Here is a 20,483-nt window from a genome sequence, read left to right as displayed (position 1 = left end):
ATGGTTGACTATTTTAAAAAACTGATTAATATAATGATAGAAGATGTTTGATCTGGCAGAACGCTGGTTCATAAAAATTGTGGGGTCTGCATTCGCGCCTGGGTCCCAAAGTATGGAAATAAAAAATGAAAAAAAAAAAAAACGTTTACAAGGGTTTTTGATATAGATGTACATATGAATACTTTGATAAGTATGTTTCAACTTAAATAGGGATGGTATAATAAAATTGTGGGGTCTGCATTCGCGCCTGTACTCCATGGAAATATGGCACAAACTTTAACAAAGACTTTTCATATCTATTTGCGTAAGTATACTTTGATAATTATGTTTCAATTTGAAGAAATATGGTATAATAAAATTATGGGGATTTCATTCACGCCTGACCTCCATAGAAGGGAAATATGTCACAAAGTTTAACCAGGTTTTTTTAAAAGGGGTGAGGGTCCACAATAACACCTTAACTTTAATCTTAATTCACATTAGCTTTTATTTATTTTTTTGTGTCGAATAATTTTACCTCATAAATTCACATTCTTATTAAAGTGAAAGTCCCCCCCAAAAAAAGTCGGGACTTTAGACAATTTTCAGCACAAATTTTGCATAACTCTGTTTTTTGCCTTCTCCACTTGCACGTGGCACTCTTTTGAAAATAGATAAATAGATAAATAATAAAAAATAAGAACGTTACTTGTTATCGTGTCAAAAGAAGGAAAAAATCCTGTTCATGTGATTATGTATCTTTAAAAACATTTACATAACCTTTTTATTTTGTCCATGTACTAGAAGGAATTCAGTTGATTACAACTCTTTCTGCATGTTCTTTACATTACAATAGTACAACCCTGAATCCGACGGCGCAATACTACACCGTTCAATACTATAAAACTGAAATGAAGCTGTTCTGCTTGAAAAGGACGCCATTTTCTTCTTATTCATATTTATATTGATTCTTTGCTTTAAAAAACTAAAGTAATTACGTGTTTACTTTTTTAATATCCCATTTTGCTGTTTCGGATTATTTTACCAAAGTAAGTAAAGCTTCATTATTTTTCAAAACTGTTTTTGTTTCTTTGTTTTTCGATATTTCATCGATATTATTTAGTAAGAGTGTTTAGCAGAAAAGCCAACAAACGACTACCCGAAAAAATAAATATACAAGAAATAAATGTTACCATAGTCAATAAAAGTTCAGTTCATGTTTTTTTTTTGTTTTGAAATAGTTTTTAATGCTCTTTACTTGAAATAATTTCAGCGAACCGAAATTAAATCGAAATTTGAGGCAATAACTACTTACATGAATTTTTATATAAACTACACATGCCATAATCAAATATTCCTCAAGCACAAAATAACGGAAAACATTAAAATATGTTTATAAATATTCCTTACGTTGACGGAACTCTCTTAAATTGTTAACACAGAATGCTCAGGTGCCCCTCCTTCAAAATGAAAACGGGGCTCTCCATTTCAAAGTCGCTGCCATTTTGATTTTTTTTAAACCGGTTCATAAATTACAAAAAAAAAAAAAAAAAACATTTTTTTTTACAAACTACTTAAAAATACAAACCAATGAACTTTTCTACCATAAAAGTAATTTTTATTGACTATGGTAACATTTATTTCTCGTATATTTATATTATTATTATATATATAACATTTTCTCTTTGTAAGGAAACATAATTTTGTTGGTCACTCTTGGATACAAATGGAAATAAAGTTGATATAAAAAAATATATTTTTGTGAAAATTATCTTTACTTTCATCATATTTTGCTTAGGGTAAAACTTTTGAGTATCAAAACCTATCTCTTTACAACCCCTCCTTTTCATAACCTATCATAGTTTCATCAATCACAGTCCATTTTCTGTAGGCTGTTTTTGAACCCAGTCAACGACGGGTACTTCTGCTAGTATATATATATATATATATATATATATATATATATATATATATATATATATATGTATTGTTTTTAAAATATAATTATCCACTGACACGTGTTTCCTGAATCTAGTGAGATTCGAAATCGGGACCCTACGGTAATGAGCCTAAACTTTTTATATATATATCTTACTTCTGAACGTATGTGAACATGTTGAATCGTTAAAAAGAAGTCGCCAGTATTTAAGAAACATTAGGATAATTTTAAAGAGGTGTACCTATGCAATAGTAGCAAAAACACTATCCCTGTATGTTGTTTATGTCTTGACGGCGACCACAAAGAAAGAAAGAAAGAAAGGAAGAAGGAAGAATCTAGAAGATACGTGTCTGTGCGATTATTGAGTGTTGAAAGACGTCATGTATATATATATATTTTTAGTCAATGTGCACTGGTTGTCAAACCTGCAAAAAGTGTTTATTCTGAAAGTCGTTCTTAACATGAGAAGGTTGTGCGTGTTTACTCTGAAAGGCATTTTCTTATTTTCAACCTCCCCATGTTACAAACAGCTTTCGGAATAAATACCCTTTGCAGGTTGGACAACCAGCGCATACTGATCTATTTTTTTTTTTTTTTTTTTTTTTACTTATGCACGTATGCTAACATGCTGAATTGTTCAAAAGAAGTCGCCAGTATTTATGCAACATTAGGATAATTTTAAGGTTAACAGTATTTAATTTTCTGATTTGGAGCGGTTATTATGTTCCTATTTACAATGCCTCCCCACAGGACAGAGTTAGACACTAGGGTCGTTTTTTAATGTGGAGAAAAGGAACAAAGATAAAAATTGTCCCAGTCGTGAAGGATTTCTCCTCCACTGACAGAGAACAAGAAATTGAAGTGCAGCATCTGTAGAACAGATACTACACTTTGATCTTATCCTGAAGCAGTTACTATGTTTGTATTCGAAAACGCACTTTATAGCCACCTTTTTTTGGGAGGGGAGGTCTGTTATTTTCTTTACGGATGGTGTTCATTTAGTAATTGTACCTATTTACTATGCCTCCCCACGGGACAGAGTTAGACACCAGGGTCGTTTTTTAACGTGGAGAAAAGGTACAAAGATAAAAATTGTCTCAGTCGTGAAGGATTTCTCCTCCACCGAAAGAGAACAAGAAATAGAAGTGCAGCATCTGAAGAACAGATACTACACTTTTGTAGCCTAGCAGAACAACACTAAACTTAACTTCAAAAAACCTGTTTTCAATAGGTTTTTCGGGTGTGCTGAAAATAAATATCACATTTAAATTTTCTGGGTGTTAAGCAACGCAATTCTTTCTTATAAGTGGTGGCCATTGTTGTACACACAAGTGTGCATATTTTTGCTCATTACCTGGAAAAATACTTATTTAAATGCGATATTTGTTTTCAGCACACTGGAAAACCTATAGAAAACAAACTTTTTTTAAGGTAGGTTTTGTGTTGGTCTACCAGGCCACAATAAACACCACCCCTAAAAAAAAAAATAACATGCATCCCCAAAAAAGGTGGTTATAAAGTGGGTGCTCATTTCACGTTAATATAGAAACGTGATCACCAATTTTTTAAAACTGTAATTTCTTCCTATCTTAGAAACTACTCGTTTCCTGGAATATTTTTGTTTTCAGCACCTTCGAAAACCTAACAATTTTAAAGGATTTTTTGAGGGTGGAAAGATACTGCACCTTTACCAATGTTTCAATCATAGTCATTTGTTTTCTAAAACCTTGATGGAGGGGAGATTAAAATTTGCTGCTATGGTTTCAAACAATCTGAAATAACAGTAAGGGGAGACTTGATTTCAAATATTTCTCATATCTTATATCTCCCCTTTTTGGTTTTCATACATAAAGTAAATTTCACAGTGTATAGGGAATTATTTGATGCTGGAGATATTCATAATCGTACTCGATCTTCAAAAGAGGGGAGATGTAACATATGAGAAATACTTATAATTAAGTCTCCCCTTGCTGTTATTTCAGATCATTTGAAACCATAACAGCAAGTTTTAGTCTCCCCTCCATCAAGGCCACAGGTTGGGGATATATATATATATATATATAAGTTTAGTGGTTATATTTAAATTCGGAAAAAAACAAACAATATATAGATACATATATTCGAATTATGAATTTATTGTTTGACAAAAGGAATATATAGAAGGGGTTATGTTGATTTCCTTAATCCATGGATTTTCAATAATGGCTCATATCATCAGAGGAAACGCTTTTTTGTTATATGGGATTATTACCTTCTCCCCTGGACCAACATTCTGCCTACCTGGATTTATAACCCCAGAGGACATTGTACTCCTTCCGATAATGAACTGCCCAGGTTGTATCAAATTCCCTTTTCCTATAATTATTTCCATATAATTATCATCCACCACTTAAAAAACTATTTTCAATATTTGTGCTGAAAAGCAAAATAAGTGTCTATTCACAGCTGAACATTTTGCAAACCGCATTTCATTTTCTCTGATGATATGAGCCATTATTGAAAATCCGTGGATTAAGGAAATCAACCCCTTCTATATATTCCTTTTGTCAAATTCGAATATATGTGTCTATATGTTGTCTTTTCAGAATTTAAATATAACCACTAAACTTATATATTGCTCTATTCTTACATATTGAGCTTCTCCTTTTTGGCTAGGATCGCCCTGAAAGTATTACTTCAAGTAATATCTATCAGGATTTTTCATCTGATTTCTAATCAGTGTCTTACCTCGATTATATATATATAACTCGTAGCCAAATTGAATATTGAAATGCTCATATCATTGGTTATGAAAATTTGCAGGCTTTTTGAAGATTATAATACTATTCTATGGTTAAAATTTTATTAAAATTGGTTAAAAAGAACTTTTATCTTCAAACTAATAAAATATGACCAAATTTTCCAACATTTGTATATACAATGTCTTGGCAGGAGCTTCAGTTTTGCTGCTTTGGGATGAATTTTGCTTAGGGTTTTCTTTTTTTTGCTTGGTTGTCTCCCCTGTGGCCTTGTTAGGCCACTATATATGTGTATGTGTGTGTGTGTTTGTGTATTTTATATTTATATACATATACTAGAATGGGTGTTTGGAGGTGTGTGTTGAGCAAAAAAAAAAAAGTGGTAGTAGGAAGACAGGCTCGAACCCGTACCGTGAAGGAAGAAAAGAATGGGAAAAAAAAACGTGATGCCTTTGCTGTTACAACCACTGCTTAACCGGAAGTGACATAGTTTTAAATTAAGGCTAGACAATCGAAAAGAGGGGATGACTTTCGAAAATATCGGGGAAAAAAGCGACCCCTCCCTGTAGAAAAGTGCCCAGTTGAGGGTGAAGAAATGAATGTTTTTAGCCAATTTTTCGGTATTTGTTGTCTGAAGGGTCGAGCTTCAAAGTGATACTGATCTTGTGAAAATCCGTCGCCTCTGTCGAAAGTTTTAGGCAGACATGCAAACATACATACATAGGTTTACATATTTATAGCTCCAATTTTGGACCCAAACCAATGAAAAAGCTTGCCCTATCTCTGAATACCCTTTATGTAAAATTTTAAATGTTTAGACCAGAAATTGTCTGAGGAATTTGGTAGAGACCACAGAGATCAATTTTCTTTTTAACTTTGACCCCTATTATGACCCCTTAAAATTTATTGTTTTGGGCAAAAATCAAGTTATTAAGTTAGATCCATGTCCAACGAACCTATATCTAAAATTTCAAGTGTTTTGACCCAAAATTGGCGGAGGAGTTTGGTAGAATTCTCAAAGGTCAAATCGAAATTTCTGGCCGAAAACTGATTACAAAGATTTTCCCAAATCTCAATACCCTGTATATTAAATTTCGAGTCTGTAGACTGAAAATTGACAGAGTTTTTGCATAGGAAAATATACATAGACAGATACACAGAAAGTTAACTTTGATAGATATATGCAGTGGAAAGTATTCTTTTCCTTTTTTTATTGTTATTGTGAAACATTTCAATATTTCTTTTTAAAAGTTTGTGTTTTCGTTAAATTAACTTTGTCACATTGGAAAAGTATATTTGGGTTTGTATTACTGTACACATAGATTCGAAAAAGTTGTCAAAAAAACAAATATATAACAAATAAATGTTATCAAAGGCAAGATAAGTTACTTTTCTGCCAAACTGGATATATTTTTTGTGTTTTTATTCAATGTAACATATTTATTCAGCTCGAAAACCATACAGTGTTTAACGATGTATTCGAAAATTCAAGATGGCGTCTCACACCCTCTTTAACACCGTAAGTATGGAAAAAGGTGTTATAAATAAAAAACTATACAAAATACTATTAAAAACCCGCCGAATATATGTCAACCTATGTCACGGTAACATATATTGAGCAAGTTTCTAACAGTATTTTATCCGGTTTTTTATTTATAACATCTTTTCCCACACTTCCCGTGTTAAAGAGAGAATAATACGCCATCTTGAATGTTCCAATACATCGGTAAAAACTGTATGGTTTTCGAGCTGAATAAACATGTTACATTGAATAAAAACACGAAAAATATATCCAGTTTGGTAGAAAAGTAACTTATCTTGCCTTTGATAACATTTATTTGTTATATATTTGTTTTTTGACAACTTTTTCGAATCTATGTGTACAGTAATACAAACCCGTATATTTATTGTTTTGTAAAAATAAATAATTAAATATACATTGTTTGTATAAAGTAAATATAAGTTGCTTTCGATGTTTTAAACGAGAAAAATGTTATTCTACGATAAATTAAATTGAACATATGTTTTGTTTGGCTTGCATTTCAATTGGCATCACGTTTGATAAACATCAGATCTGGTGTCAGACCCAGACCAGGCCTATATATTTTTTTGCTGCTGCTAGTATTATGCTGAGTATATTTGCTCATGCTCTATTTCATATTTGCTTCGAATAAAATAGTTATTATTTAAAAGTTGTTGAGAAAAGTCTAAAAAAATATTCGGACAAAAATTATTCAAGTGTTTTGTTTTTTTCTGAGTTACTATTAATCCAAGGGAAGTAAGTCAGTTTAACTATAGGTTTTTTTTTTTTTATAAGGGGAGTAACTCTTGTTACCGCAATTTTATGAAAAATAGTCAGCAAATGTCAAGGGTGTGGGTTCCATATAGAAACGCTGATTTAATTTGAATAAAATAAAATACGCATCAAGTGCGATTGAAAGCCAAATCACAACATAATATTAGGAAAATAAAAAAATTTACTTGTTTGAAATTGAGAATAACGTAAATACGCAATAACCATTATCCCTGAGTGGTTTCCGGGCCTTGATAAGTTGTGACTACCTTGTTAAAAAAGGGGGGGGGAGTAATTTTCGCGTTACCTACGCACTGTTCCAACATTTTAAAATACAATCGCTGAGATACAACGCACGGACGGCTCTTTACAAACAGATTTTCTTTCTTCCACTTTACAACATGGCAAGCAAGAAGAAAAGAAAAAAAAGAAAAGAAAAAAGAAAACAACATACTGAGGATGGAGTTTAGCTCCGAAATATATTTGCTATAAATTTCAAACAAGTAAAATATTTGTTTAATGTTTATTTTCCTAATATTACGTTGTGATTTGACTTTCAAACACACTTGATGCATATTTTATTTCATTCAAATTAAAACGTTTCTATATGGAACTCACATCCTTGACATTATTCTCGCGTTGCCTACGCACTGTTCCAACATTTTAAAATAGAACCGCTGAGATATAACGCGCCGCTCTTTACAAACAGACTTTTCTTTCTCCAACTTTACAACATGGCAAGAAAAAAGAAAAGAAAAGAAAGCAACATACTGAGGATGGCGTTTAGCTCCGAAATATATTTATGTTATAAATTTCAAACAAGTAAAATATTTGCTTATTTCCTAATATTGCATTGTGATTTGGCTTTCAAGCGCATTTGATTCATATTTTATTTGAGTCATCAAATGTGTATGAAATTCTGACTTTTTGAGATCAGATGTGAATGCTTGTGTTATGTTGATTAATCAGACTATTATTCTCATCTTGGGTATTATTAGCACAACGTTTCGGTCGCTGCATCCTGCGACCTTCTTCGGGTGTTGAGAACATGCTTCTTTTCCTACTAAGGAAAAAAAGGGTTGGCTCTGCATTACAAGAATTCGAACCGTTTGTTTGAGAATGGGTCCGTAGATCATAAAGAAAGTTTAATCAGCAGAAGTCACTTTTTTTTTTTTTTACATGGGCATAACCACTTATCAATGCCCAGAGACCACTTGAGGATAAGGGTTAAGAGTGTACAGTAGTCAATTGGACAATATAGTAATCATTAGTAATGGAAATTCAGTAAATTTGTTAACAAGTGGAACGGCTCATTAAGAACTTGTTTACGTTGGACTTGAAGACAACCATATTGTAGTCAGTTGGAAAACAGGAAAACAATTTCACAGGCGTAAAGTTCTTAGAAAGAAGCTTTATTCATGGAATCTATGTTTAGGTTTAGGCACAGATAAAGAGTGGGGGAGAATTATTGATAGTGTTTTCAGCTAGACGAGTGTTTCTTCTGAAAGTTTGGCAAGGGGGTACCATAGATTGAAGCTCAGTCGAACACTTTCCATGAAAATAACGATAAAGCAGAAACAAACTCGCAACATTTCTTCTGTGAGATAGAGGTTGCAGCAAAGAGAAAAGGACATCTCCTATGAGGCCACAAAGTCTATTTTGAATTCTATCAATGCAAGACAAGTCCTTTCTAGCAGCTCCTGCCCAGATCTGGCAACAGTATTCCATCCTTGGACGTATCTGGCTCTTATATAGATAGAGAATTGCATCAGCAGATAGATATCTACTGTATCGATAGAAGGATCCCACAATTTTTCCAGCACCTTTGGCAACAGATTTGATGTACGTGTTCCATTTAAGATCAGGAGTAAAGGTCAAGCACCAAAGCTTGTCAAAACTTGAGGCCTCCCCAAAACGAGAGCCATTCATTTCAATTGATGTCAAATGGGGATCAGAATGTTGATGATGTAAAGAGAGAATCTTGGTTTTAGATGCATTAAAAGTAATAAGCCACTCCTTTCCCCATTGTACCATTTGCTCAAGATCAGAGGAGAGAGAATTGGAGAGAACTTGGTCGGTTATTGTCTTAAATCTGCTTCCATAGATGGTAGTGTCATCAGCATAAATGTTTATGAATGATGTAAGGATGTGATTTGGAAGATCATTAATGTAGATCAGGAAAAGAGTTGGGCCCAGGATGGACCCTTGAGGGACTCCAGCATTAATACTGTGAGCTTCTGATTTTTGCCCATCAACTACTACTCTTATGAACCTATCAGAGAGAAATGATTTAATAATTGAGAAGACATTTCCAGCTATACCATAGCTGGAGATCTTGTGAAGTAAACCTTTATGCCATACCCTATCAAAGGCCTTTGATATGTCAAGAGCAATTGCCCTAAAAAGGTTGCCTTCATCGAGAGATTCGCTAATCTTATGAGATATAACTGTAAGCACATCTGCTGTAGATCTAGCAGAACGGAAACCATATTGTGGGTCACTAAGAAGGTTATTTTTGCTAAGATGGTTGATTACTTCTCTATTTAACACAGATTCCAGCAACTTACTAATGATGCACAGGAGACTTATTGGCCTGTACTTAGAGGGGGATGAGTGATCATTAAATGAGTAATTAATTACGTTGAAAACAATGGAAAAAGTGATTTCTGTGCGCAATGGCAGCAGCACATTCTGGAGAGAACCGTGGGTGGCTGTAAGGTTTTTGCTGGAACTTTTTTGAGGGTATAAAACAGTCTATACCTAGAATTAACCATTTTGTCAAGTCTGATATTATAGACGACACATCCTTTTTAAACATGGAACATGATATTTGTTTCTCAATTTTCCAGGATATCTATACTGATTGTTAATAATAGTGAAAAAGTGTTTTACGAAACAGAGGATCGATACCCATATGTATTTTTTTTTTAAACATCAAATGTGTATGTTGTTATTGTGGATTAAGAAAAAAAATGGCAATTTAAAATTTTCTTTCGTCAGACCCAAAAATGAAAATCGTGTTTAGGAAATCCATGATATAGAAACCTGAAAATAAAATAGATAAAAAATTCCAGTAACTTAATTGCATAAACAGGTTACACATTTTCTCTATAAATCACAATTATATATATATATATATATATATATATATATATATATATATACACACATTTTATTATATATAGTTTTTTATATAAAATACTATAATATAGTTTTTGCTATTTTACAAAATGTTTTTTCTATTAATAAGCTGTTAAAATTTTTTTCTATTAATAAACTGTTAAATTTTTTTCTATTAATAAGCTGTTAAAAAATTTTTTCTATTAATAAGCTGTTAAAACCAGCACGGTTAAATGTAGTTTTCCAGTTCAATTAACAATTCAAACAGTAATCACAGATTTTCAGTCGATTCTTATGATATTAGGAGTGTGCAATAGTGAGCATGGCTTATAAATTCATTTTGAAACCTTTTATTCATTTCCGTTAACATTTGATGGTGTTGGAAAGCTAGTAGCCTAAAGTTAATCGCTAAAAACAAATAAATAAATTTAATAAATAAAGTATTATTATTTTTTTTAAATGAATTTTAGAATGAAAAATGGTAAGACGGCTAAAAAACAAAAAATTTAGTGAAATTTCAAGAAATTAATTTAAAAATTTCTTGAAAGATAAATATCAGTTTTCAAGGACTTTGAATTAAAAAATGTATGTACTTACTTTTTATTAGAAATTGCATAATTATCCAAAAAATGTTAAAATAAAAATCTATTAGCAGTCAAACATTAAACAAAGATGGTTAAAGATATGTATGAAAAACAATAACAGCAATAATATTTAATTCTATTATTTTTAATTTCTTATTTATAATTTTTGTAATAGTTTATAGAAATTGATAAATTATTATACCATAATTTCTTTTTTCTGGAAATCATAAAAAATATGTCTACATTAAATTAACAAGCACGGGTAATCTGAAAAATAATTTTCAATTCAATTATTTTTTAACCAGAACTATAGGGAACAAATGATTACTTGATAATTTTTCCTGAATTTATTTACAATTTTGTAAATAAAAACAGTTATTTTTTAAAATTATTTTACGTCAATTGTTTCACCTATTAATGCCATTAAATTTTTTATTGATCACAATGAGATTGATCTATTCGATTCAAAAATAATATTAAAAATTCTTTGAATATAAACTAATATATTTTAGTCTTAACATTTTCGTTTAAATTTAAATAAGTTTTTTTTTTTATTAAAAAATGTTCAAGTTTTCTTTATATTGTACGCTATAAAAATATTTTTAGTGCATCAAAAATCAATATGACGGCCAGCGATTAAAACATTAAATTAAAATTTGAATTGCAAAACTTTAAAAACTAAATTAGAATTTTAAGTTCTTTTTTGTTTTTTTACATAGGGGTCACCACTTATCAAGGCCCAGGAGCCACTCGGGGATAAGGGTTATTGTGTGTACAGTAATCAATGGGATAGTATCGTAGTAATAGTTAGTATTGGGGATTTGATAAGGTGTCATTACTTAAGGGGGCGGTTCATCAGGAATTTGTTTGTGTTGGACTTGAAGACATCCAAGTTGAATTCGAGGGGGTAACAGGCAAGCGGCAGAGAGTTCCACAGGCGTGCACTTCTAAGAAAGAAGCTTTGTTCATGGAATCTACGTTTTGATTTAAGCACATATAAAGAGTGGGGAAAGTTATTGACAGTGGTTTCAGCTAGTCAGGTGTTTTTCATGAAAGATTGGCGAGGGGGGACCAGAGAATGGAGCTCAGACGAGCACTTGCCATGGAAATAACGATAAAACAGAGACAGGCTCGCAACGTAAAATCAAAAAGTACAATCAAAGCCAACAATTAATTTTATCGAAAATTTGATCCACATGAAATGAAACAAGTTTATTTAAATGTTTTTTTTTTTATTTTAATTTTTTTAATTTTAATTACATTTTCACCCCAAACAAGGCACAGTGCCACTTTGATGTAAGTGGCTACTATCGGGGGACATAAGTTGTAGGGAGTTGAGAAGCAAGATGTCTGTTCACATTACACTTGAACTTCTACATGTTAGTACAATTGGGGAAGCAGGAACCTGGAAGGAATTCCAGAGTCTGGCAGTTCTGCGGAAGAAATTATTAGAGTAAAAGGATTTCTTACATCTGGGGATCTCTACTGTGTATGGGTGGGATTTTGCTGTTTGTTGAGGGTATTTACATTGAGGGGGTACAAGGGAGTCTAGTTCGTCAGAGCATCCATCATTAAAATACTTGTAAAATAGGCAGAGGGATGCCAAATTTCGTTGGTGGGACAGAGGTTGAAGCTTAGATGACAATTCAGGACCTATCAGGTTGGCGACTCTCTTTTGAACCTTGTCCAGGAGCGAGAGACTAGTAGCAAATGCACCAGCCCAAATGTGACAATACTCCATACATGGGCAAATAGTGGCCTTGTAGAGGTACAGGATACTTTCAGGCATAAGTAACTTCCTAGCACGGTAGAGAGAGGCAACCTTCTTCGCAGCAGCCTTGGCAATGCTCTCAATGTATCTGTTCGAATTCATGTTACCTGTGAACGTTAGGCCGAGGAGTTTGAAAGAAGTACTTTAAGGTAGTGTATGTTTAGCCATAGCAATTGGTGGTTGAGAAGGTTTCTTGTAATTATTGAAGGAAACAAGCTTAGCATTGCAGCATTGAATGTGACAATCCATTTTTGTCCCTATTATACTATAGATTGGGGGTCTTCCTCTAGTGTTTCTGTCATTGCCTTAGATATGTGTTCATTTGTTTTCTCCTTGTGCCTGTTATAGAATGTGGTGTCATCAGCATAGATACCTATCTCAGAGACTATTTTATCAGGGAGGTCGTTTATGAATATCAGAAATAATAAAGGTCCAATGATCGACTCTTGAGGTACATCCGCATTTATATCATAATGTTTAGATGTACGACCATCAAGGACAACTTTGATTCTTCTCTTATTTAAGAAGGATTTAATTATGTTAAGTATTCGTCCAGTGATACTGTATGATCTGATTTTCCTGAAAAGACCATTGTGCCATACCGTGTCAAAAGCTTTAGATATACCTAGGGCTACTGCCTTACCCTCCCCTGTTTTGTTCAATGTATGGTACATACATTCAGAGATTACAGTTACGATTTCTGCTGTAGAATGGGCTTGCCTAAATCCATATTGTTAGTCAGTCAGAAGTTTAGCAACTGTAAGGTGATTGACAAGAGCTTGATTAATTAAAGACTCAAATATTTTGGCGAAGAAAGGGAGGAGGCTAATGGGGTGATAATTTAATGTTTTCATAAACATGTTTGCGCAGATATGAATTGTTAAATGTTCATACTTTGCATTTGGTCACTTTTTCTAGACATTTAATGTTTTTATAAAAATGCATTGTGCATATACATTTTGCACAAAAAGTAAATAAAAATACAAAACTTTTATTGCATTTAGTTTGATCTTTTTGACTGGAGACAGGCGTAGTTGAATCTCTGAAAATAAAATTTGGATGACAGAAATTGGCCAATTCCGTCCATTTATTTTAGCACTGTCCTACCAGAGAATTTGAAGATGATTTTATTATTTTGTTTTTTCGAAATGGCCAGTATCTCAATTTTTTTCAAGATTAAGATAAAATTCTGACACTGATGACTACATGTTCATGCAGAAAAATGAATTATAAAATTGTATGATAATATTTCAAATAAAATTGAATTGTTAAAATCTTATATTTTACAAGCATTTTATTTTTTGTGAAAATATTGAATAAACGTTTCAATAAATGATATCTTATTAAATAAATTAATTTTTCTTCAAGTTATATTGATTTTATAAACACCAAATTTCTTCTTTTTTTGTGATATCTAAGCACTATATTTAAAAAGATTTTTATTAACATCTTCAGTGCTTTATTTTCATGAAAACATTTTTTTTATTATGCCGAGATATAACATTAGTAAATGTGTTTTTTGTTTACACAAAATAATACATTTTCACTAAAATTTTCTTATAAAATAATTTGTTCATTATATTCTATGATCACTAATTAATTAATCAATACTGAAATTTTATTAAAATTTTATTTCTAAATTTTGATCAACTTTTAAGTGTGATGGATACGCCATTTTATTTAGCACGATAGGCCATTCTTTTTTCTCACACCTTTATGATAGCAATTATTAATTTCAGATTTTTTTAATATCTTAACGGAATTTTTGGTACTGGTACAGCTTTTGAATCAGACAGAACCAACTTTTTCTGACACACAATTGCATAAACAGCCAAAAAAAGACGAATGTCAAAATCTTAAAGCAAAATTCCAACAGAAACAAACAAACAAACAAACAAAAAACAATATTTAAAGCAAAAAGAAACACTCATTGTATGTTTATTCTCATGCAAAAATTATTTATTTTTTGCTGACAAAAAATATGGAAACAGCTATTATCATTTTTATATTTTACAAATATTTCTTTTCTTTTTTTTTTTGGGGGGGGGTAGTAGTCCAGCTATTGAACCAGACAAAAATCAAAACAGTTTATATTTTTTAACCTTACATTTATTGCCTTTGGTAACAGTTATATGTTGACATTTTTTCTCACTTTTGTTGTTCATTTGTTTGTTTATTTAGTAACTGTTTGCTAAATGAATAATTGATTTTTACCTAAATTTGTTATGATGACGTATAAATTTTAGTTTTACTTGTAGTGTAAAAATCAATAAAAATTTATCATTTTATCGTTAGTACTAACAATAGAAAAAAAGTTTTAAAAAAAATTAAAGAGAAATTTTGCTCAAACATTTTCAATTCTGATACCAATTCTCCAAAAGTTCTAATTTTTTTTTACTCCAAATTTTTCAGGGGGTTCACATATAATCGCCTTAAAAAAGGGGGGAGGAGGCATCTACTATTGAATAATTTTCTTTTTAATCTTACAAACTTCTTTACGTGTTCTCTTTATATATTGTATTCAACTCATTGTGAAATTTTCATCTAGAGTTTTCACTTTTGCCATTTTTTTTTTTTTGGTGCCATTTTTATCTAAATTTGTTATTATGATGTATAAATTTTAGTTTTACTTGTAATGTTTAATCAATAAAAATTTATGTATAAATTTTAGTTTTATTTGTAAAAATCATTCAAAATTGATGTATAAGTTTCAGTGCACAAACTAATAAAGATTTATCATTTTATCACTAATCCCAGAAATGGAAAAATAAGTTTTTTAAAAATTTAAAGAGAATTGTTTTTGAAATTGTTAAATTTGTTTGAAACTTTTTCAATTCCAAAACCGATTTTCCAAAAGTTCCATTTTTTTTTTCAATCCTTGATTAATCATCCCCAAAACCTTTGATTGCAACGATGTTGTTGCTTGTGCTTAATACATGATCGTACCAATCCAGACGACTTTTCTTCCTCGTTTCATCAGAGTTTAGTATCAAATGTTAGCATTTCAGGCATTTTCATGTCTCATTAAACCTGAAAATTGACACTGGATAAATAAGATAGATGGAGACGTCAATTGGTTTCGAATAAGACAAAAATGACACAACATAATCGTAAATATTTTATTCATTTTTTGTTTAACCAATTTCAATATACTTTTTTTGTAGGTTATAACCTGCGTTTGTAAGTGTAAAAAAAAAAAATCATCAGAATTGGCTACACCACAATTGTAGTCTGCATAAAAACTGAGGTGGATAATCAGGAAGGGGAGTGGTAGGGGGGGGAGTAAAATGTGAATCACTGCCATGGAGGATGAAGAATGTTGTTTTGTCGCATCTACTCTCTGTTTGGATTAATTTATATCGAATCCAGTTATTTTGATCAAAGTGTTAATATTTTCACAGATTTAATTGATTCGATTTTGTGTAGATTTGTTTTGTCAATGTAGATTTTGTAAATAAGTATCTACAGTAGCTGCTAAAGTAAGGTAAACATTATTCATGTTTCATTTCTAATCGAATAATTAACTCGAATTTTAAATGATAATCTAATGTAAAAAAAAAAAAATGTTATTTGGGAAGAAATTGAAGAACTTTTACAGAACAGGATTCATATTGACATAATCATTTCTGATTACGATTTATGAAAGAGTGAAAATAACGTTATCAGTTTACAATTTTAAAGCCGAAAAAATGTAAAAGGGCAGACGATATTAAAGAGTGCTTATTTACAATTACACTTATTTAAAAAAAAAACATAAAAAAATCTTTATAATGTACATACTTGTCACAAAATAAAGATATCATATTCCAAAACTCATGCAAACTGATCAAGTATTTTTTAATTAAGAAAATCAAATTTTATAACGAAGCAAGAAAAAGGCCAAGAATGGCCATGTGGATTTAAATTTTGACAAAATTCAAAGACAATTCAATTTGACTACAGAGATTTTGTTTATATGTAAAATAATTAAAACCTTTTAATTGCTAAAAATGTAAAATTTGATTTTCTTAATAAAAAAAAGCTACTTGATTAATTTATGTGATTTTTGGAATGTGACATCTTCATTCAGTAACAAGTACATACGTCATAAAAATTTTTTTGTAACTTTGTTTTTAGAATAAGTACCATTCTAAATAAGCACCCACTAAAACATGCGAATACAAACCCAGTTAGAGTATCCAGCCCCCAAAATAAAATAAGTTAAGAGTCGAAAAATACAAAAAAAAAAGTTGATTCACTTAATGATTTGAAGAAAATTATTAAACTCATTCTTAACATGGACGAGGCGGGTTAGCGTTAATTGACTAACATTAAGTCAGGAAAAAATGGAAAAGTTTTATGGTTTTTTTTTATTTCATCTTGTTACCAGTCGACTGTTTGGTGATGGCTTTGAAATTGCAATCAGAAAAATTTTAGCTAATACTGGTCTTTTTCGTAGATGTTCCAAAATAGACTACACTGCAGTTACAGAGGAATCTACTGCATGTGTAGAAGCTCACCTTCCGTACTAACTTGCCTAGGCTATGGACAATGAAGTATGATTTTGTTGTCTTCCGAGACTGAATGATGTCAATCCAAATATGCAGTCATTTCAACATATGGATGGACAGCACGTCCAACAACAACAAAAAAAGCCTGGGCACATTTAAAAATGCTATGTAATCTTATGCATGGCAAACCAATATGAATCCGATGCATCCATTTAATCTGCAGATATAACAATGGAAATACTATTTCAAACTTTAGACCAAGCAACGTGTAATGGTCAGAAAGTATTTTGCTGTGTGAATGTGAAGATCCAGTTTTACAAAAAAAAAATTGCAATTGAAAAATATGGTTTTCTTTTGGTTTAGCAGCAGAAATGACTTAACTTTTGCCCCAAAAAAAAACCTCCAAAAATCTTTAATTCAAGCAAGAAATTACTTTCTTTCTAATTGAAAAATTTCAAAATCATGTTCAAATGTTGAAGGCTACAAAGTGAACACTATTATAGTGACATCTCCTTCCAAATGGTCAATTAAGTGAGATTGTTTTTGTTTTTTTTGTGGACACAAATTTAGAAAGTAATTTTGAAGCCTTTTAACTGATGAAAAGACTATTTTTCAACCGAGCTATTATAAAATTAAAACTAGATATGGAATTTGGAATAATAGAGAGAAAGAGAGAGAAACTTTTTTAGCAACATTTCTTAAAAATCCTAAGAGACATGATATCAAATGCATAAAAAAGAAAAGCATAAATGTTATCAATATATGAGTGTATAACTAGGTAGGTTTATATATAACAATATATGCGTTTGTGTGTGTGTGTGTGTGTGTGTGTGCCAATGTATGGGTACTTGAACAAGTGTGTATGTCTGTGGTGTACTTCCATCTGTACTTGACTGTTGTGCAGTAACTAATATTAATGTGATAAGATTCCTGGCACATATTTATGGTCTTAGAGTTCAAGGTAATTAAAAAGTACAATTAATGTCAAAAAAGAAAAATGCACATTATTATTAATCGCCATGTTTTAAGCAAATTTAGTTGCTCTAAACATTGTAAAATGCACACTTATTGAAAATAACATTCATTAAAAAAAAATGTATTTATTCATTATCCACACTATAAAAATAGACACTTTAGAGCTGATGCAACTGAAATCCCTAATTTCTACATAAAAAAACAGCAGAAATGCTATTTTATATTTTAAAGGATATATTTCAGTTACATTTGCTGTAAAATAAGTGTCCGTTTTACAATGTAGGTATAATAACAAAATGAACCCGCATCAATGCACTGAAATAAATTTATTTTTCATAATTGTGCTATGAATGTGGTAATTAACAAATGCCGCAGCCTCTATTCCGATAATCCCAAACATTAAAAAAAAATTGCCAATGCAAATGTCTTTTTTCTTTCTTTTAGCTTTGGACTTTTTGCATGAAGAAAAAGAAATTCTCAGACCAATTGGAAGAATGGTATGAAGTAGTGTAAGGCATATATACTACAGCCAAGCAGCATATACTTTCTTTTTTTTTATTAAGACTCTTTACAAATGAAGGCAGTTGTAATGATGATGATGATGATGATGATTATGATGGATACATGGTTATGGTGCATTGTGGCAATATATCGGTAGCTTTGGGCCTAAGGTAATTTAAAAAAAAAACTAAAATAAACTTAAACCGTTAGAATTCAGGAGTGTTGCCTTCATTTTCAATATGATAAATGATGTCAGCCAAGGAATATTGAACCATGGCTTCAGATGCGGCTTTGGACATCTGAAAAAAAACAAACAAAAAATAAACAGAATAAATTAATGTTTCAAACACAATTTTAATTTTTAATCCATGCAAAAATCAAGAAAGAGAGATTTTTATCCGGTATTTTTCAGTTTCTTTATACTAAACACTAATAGCATGGAAAGCCTGAAAAATATGTGAAATAGATTAAAAAGGACAAATTTGATGATAAGCAACAATTAATTCTTTTTTTTCACATAGACGTCACCACTTATCAAGGCCAAGAGGCCACTCAAGGATAAGGGTTAAAGAGTGTACAGTAGTCAAAAGGACAATATAGTAATCGATAGTAATGGAAGTTGGGTAAATTTGTTAACTTAAGTGGAACGGCTCATCAGAAACTTGTTCATATTGGACTTGAAGACAACCATATTAAAGACAGCTGGAAAGCAGAAAAACGGAAAACAATTCCACAGGCGTGCAGTTCTAAGAAAGAAGCTTTTATCATGGAATCTATGTTTAGGTTTAGGCACAGATAAAGAATGGGGAGAATTATTGATAGTGTTTTCAGCTAGTCGAGTGTTTCTTGTGAAAGTTTGGCAAGGGGGGACCATAGATTGAAGCTCAGTCGAACATTTTCCATGAAAATAACGATAAAACAGAGACATACTCGCAACATCTCTTCTGTGAGTGCTGCCCAAATCCCTACATAGTACCCCAGTAGTTGTTGCCCCTGATAGTAGCCCCCTACACCAAAGTGGCAATTTGCCTTGTTTGGGGTGAAAATGTAATAAAAAAAAAAAAAAAAAAAAAAAAAAAGGTTGCAGCGAAGAGAAAAGGACATCTCCCACCAGGCCACGAAGTCTATTTTGAACCCTATCGAGGCAGGACAAGTCTTTTCTAGCAGCTCTTGTCCATATGTGGCAACAGTATTCCATCCTTGGGCGTATCTGGCTCTTATATAGATAGAGAATTGCATCAGCAGTGAGATATCTACTGGATCGATAGAAGGATCCGACCATTTTTCCAGCGGCCTTGGCAACAGATTTGATATACGTATTCCATTTAAGATCAGGAGTAAAGGTCAAGCCCAGAAGCCTGTCAAAACTTGAGGCCTCCCCAAGACGAGAGCTATTCATTTTAATTGATGCCAGATGGGGATCAGAATGTTGATGATGTAAGGAGAGAAGCTTGGTTTTAGATGCATTAAAAGTAACCATCCACTCCTTTCCCCATTGTACAACGTGATCAAGATCAGAGGAGAAAGAATCAGAGAGAACTTGGTCGGTTACTGTCTTAGATGTGCTACCATAGATGGTAGTGTCGTCAGCAAAAATGTCTACGAATGATGTAAGGATGTGATTTGGAAGATCATTAATGTAGATCCGGAAAAGAGTTGGGCCCAGGATGGACCCCTGAGGGACTCCAGCATTTATACTGTGAGCTTCTGATTTTTGCCCATCAACTACTACTCTTATGAACCTATCAGAGAGAAATGATTTAATAATTGAGAAGATCTTGTGAAGTAAACCTTTATGCCATACCCTATTAAAGGCCTTTGATATGTCAAGAGCAATTAATACTATATGTTATGACTAGCCTGGATGTGTTGAGCAATAAAAGAAAAGTTGTAGTAGGCAGGCTTGAATTCGTGACCCGAAGGCAAAAAAGAAAGAGGTGTATGTAAGGGTGTTGGTTGAGAAAAGAAAAAAAAATAGGAGTAGTAAGCAGGCTCGAACCCATAACGCGCAAGAGGAAAAAGAGGTGAAAAAAAACAAAACAGTCTTATCGAAGTGCCTATTGTGGTTGTAATGGCATGCGGTCAAATAACAC

General features: G+C 31.8%; 1 protein-coding gene across 1 annotated transcript in view; it reads right to left on the bottom strand.

Annotated features, from left to right (window-relative positions):
• Window positions 1–15,529: 15,529 nt before the first annotated feature.
• LOC145295853 (set1/Ash2 histone methyltransferase complex subunit ASH2-like) overlaps window positions 15,530–20,483 on the bottom strand; it is a 417,474-nt gene continuing 412,520 nt past the window's right edge. Inside the window, exon 18 of the mRNA XM_080141580.1 lies at window positions 15,530–18,689. Within this exon, the coding sequence (XP_079997706.1) occupies window positions 18,597–18,689 (93 nt within the window). The 3' untranslated portion in view covers window positions 15,530–18,596. The remainder of the gene's footprint in view (window positions 18,690–20,483) is intronic.

The sequence above is a fragment of the Euprymna scolopes genome, chromosome 16 (genome assembly GCF_053919585.1).
Source record: "Euprymna scolopes isolate OS-2025 chromosome 16, ASM5391958v1, whole genome shotgun sequence".
NCBI lineage: Eukaryota > Metazoa > Mollusca > Cephalopoda > Sepiida > Sepiolidae > Euprymna > Euprymna scolopes.
This window is presented reverse-complemented; position numbering and strand designations above follow the sequence as displayed.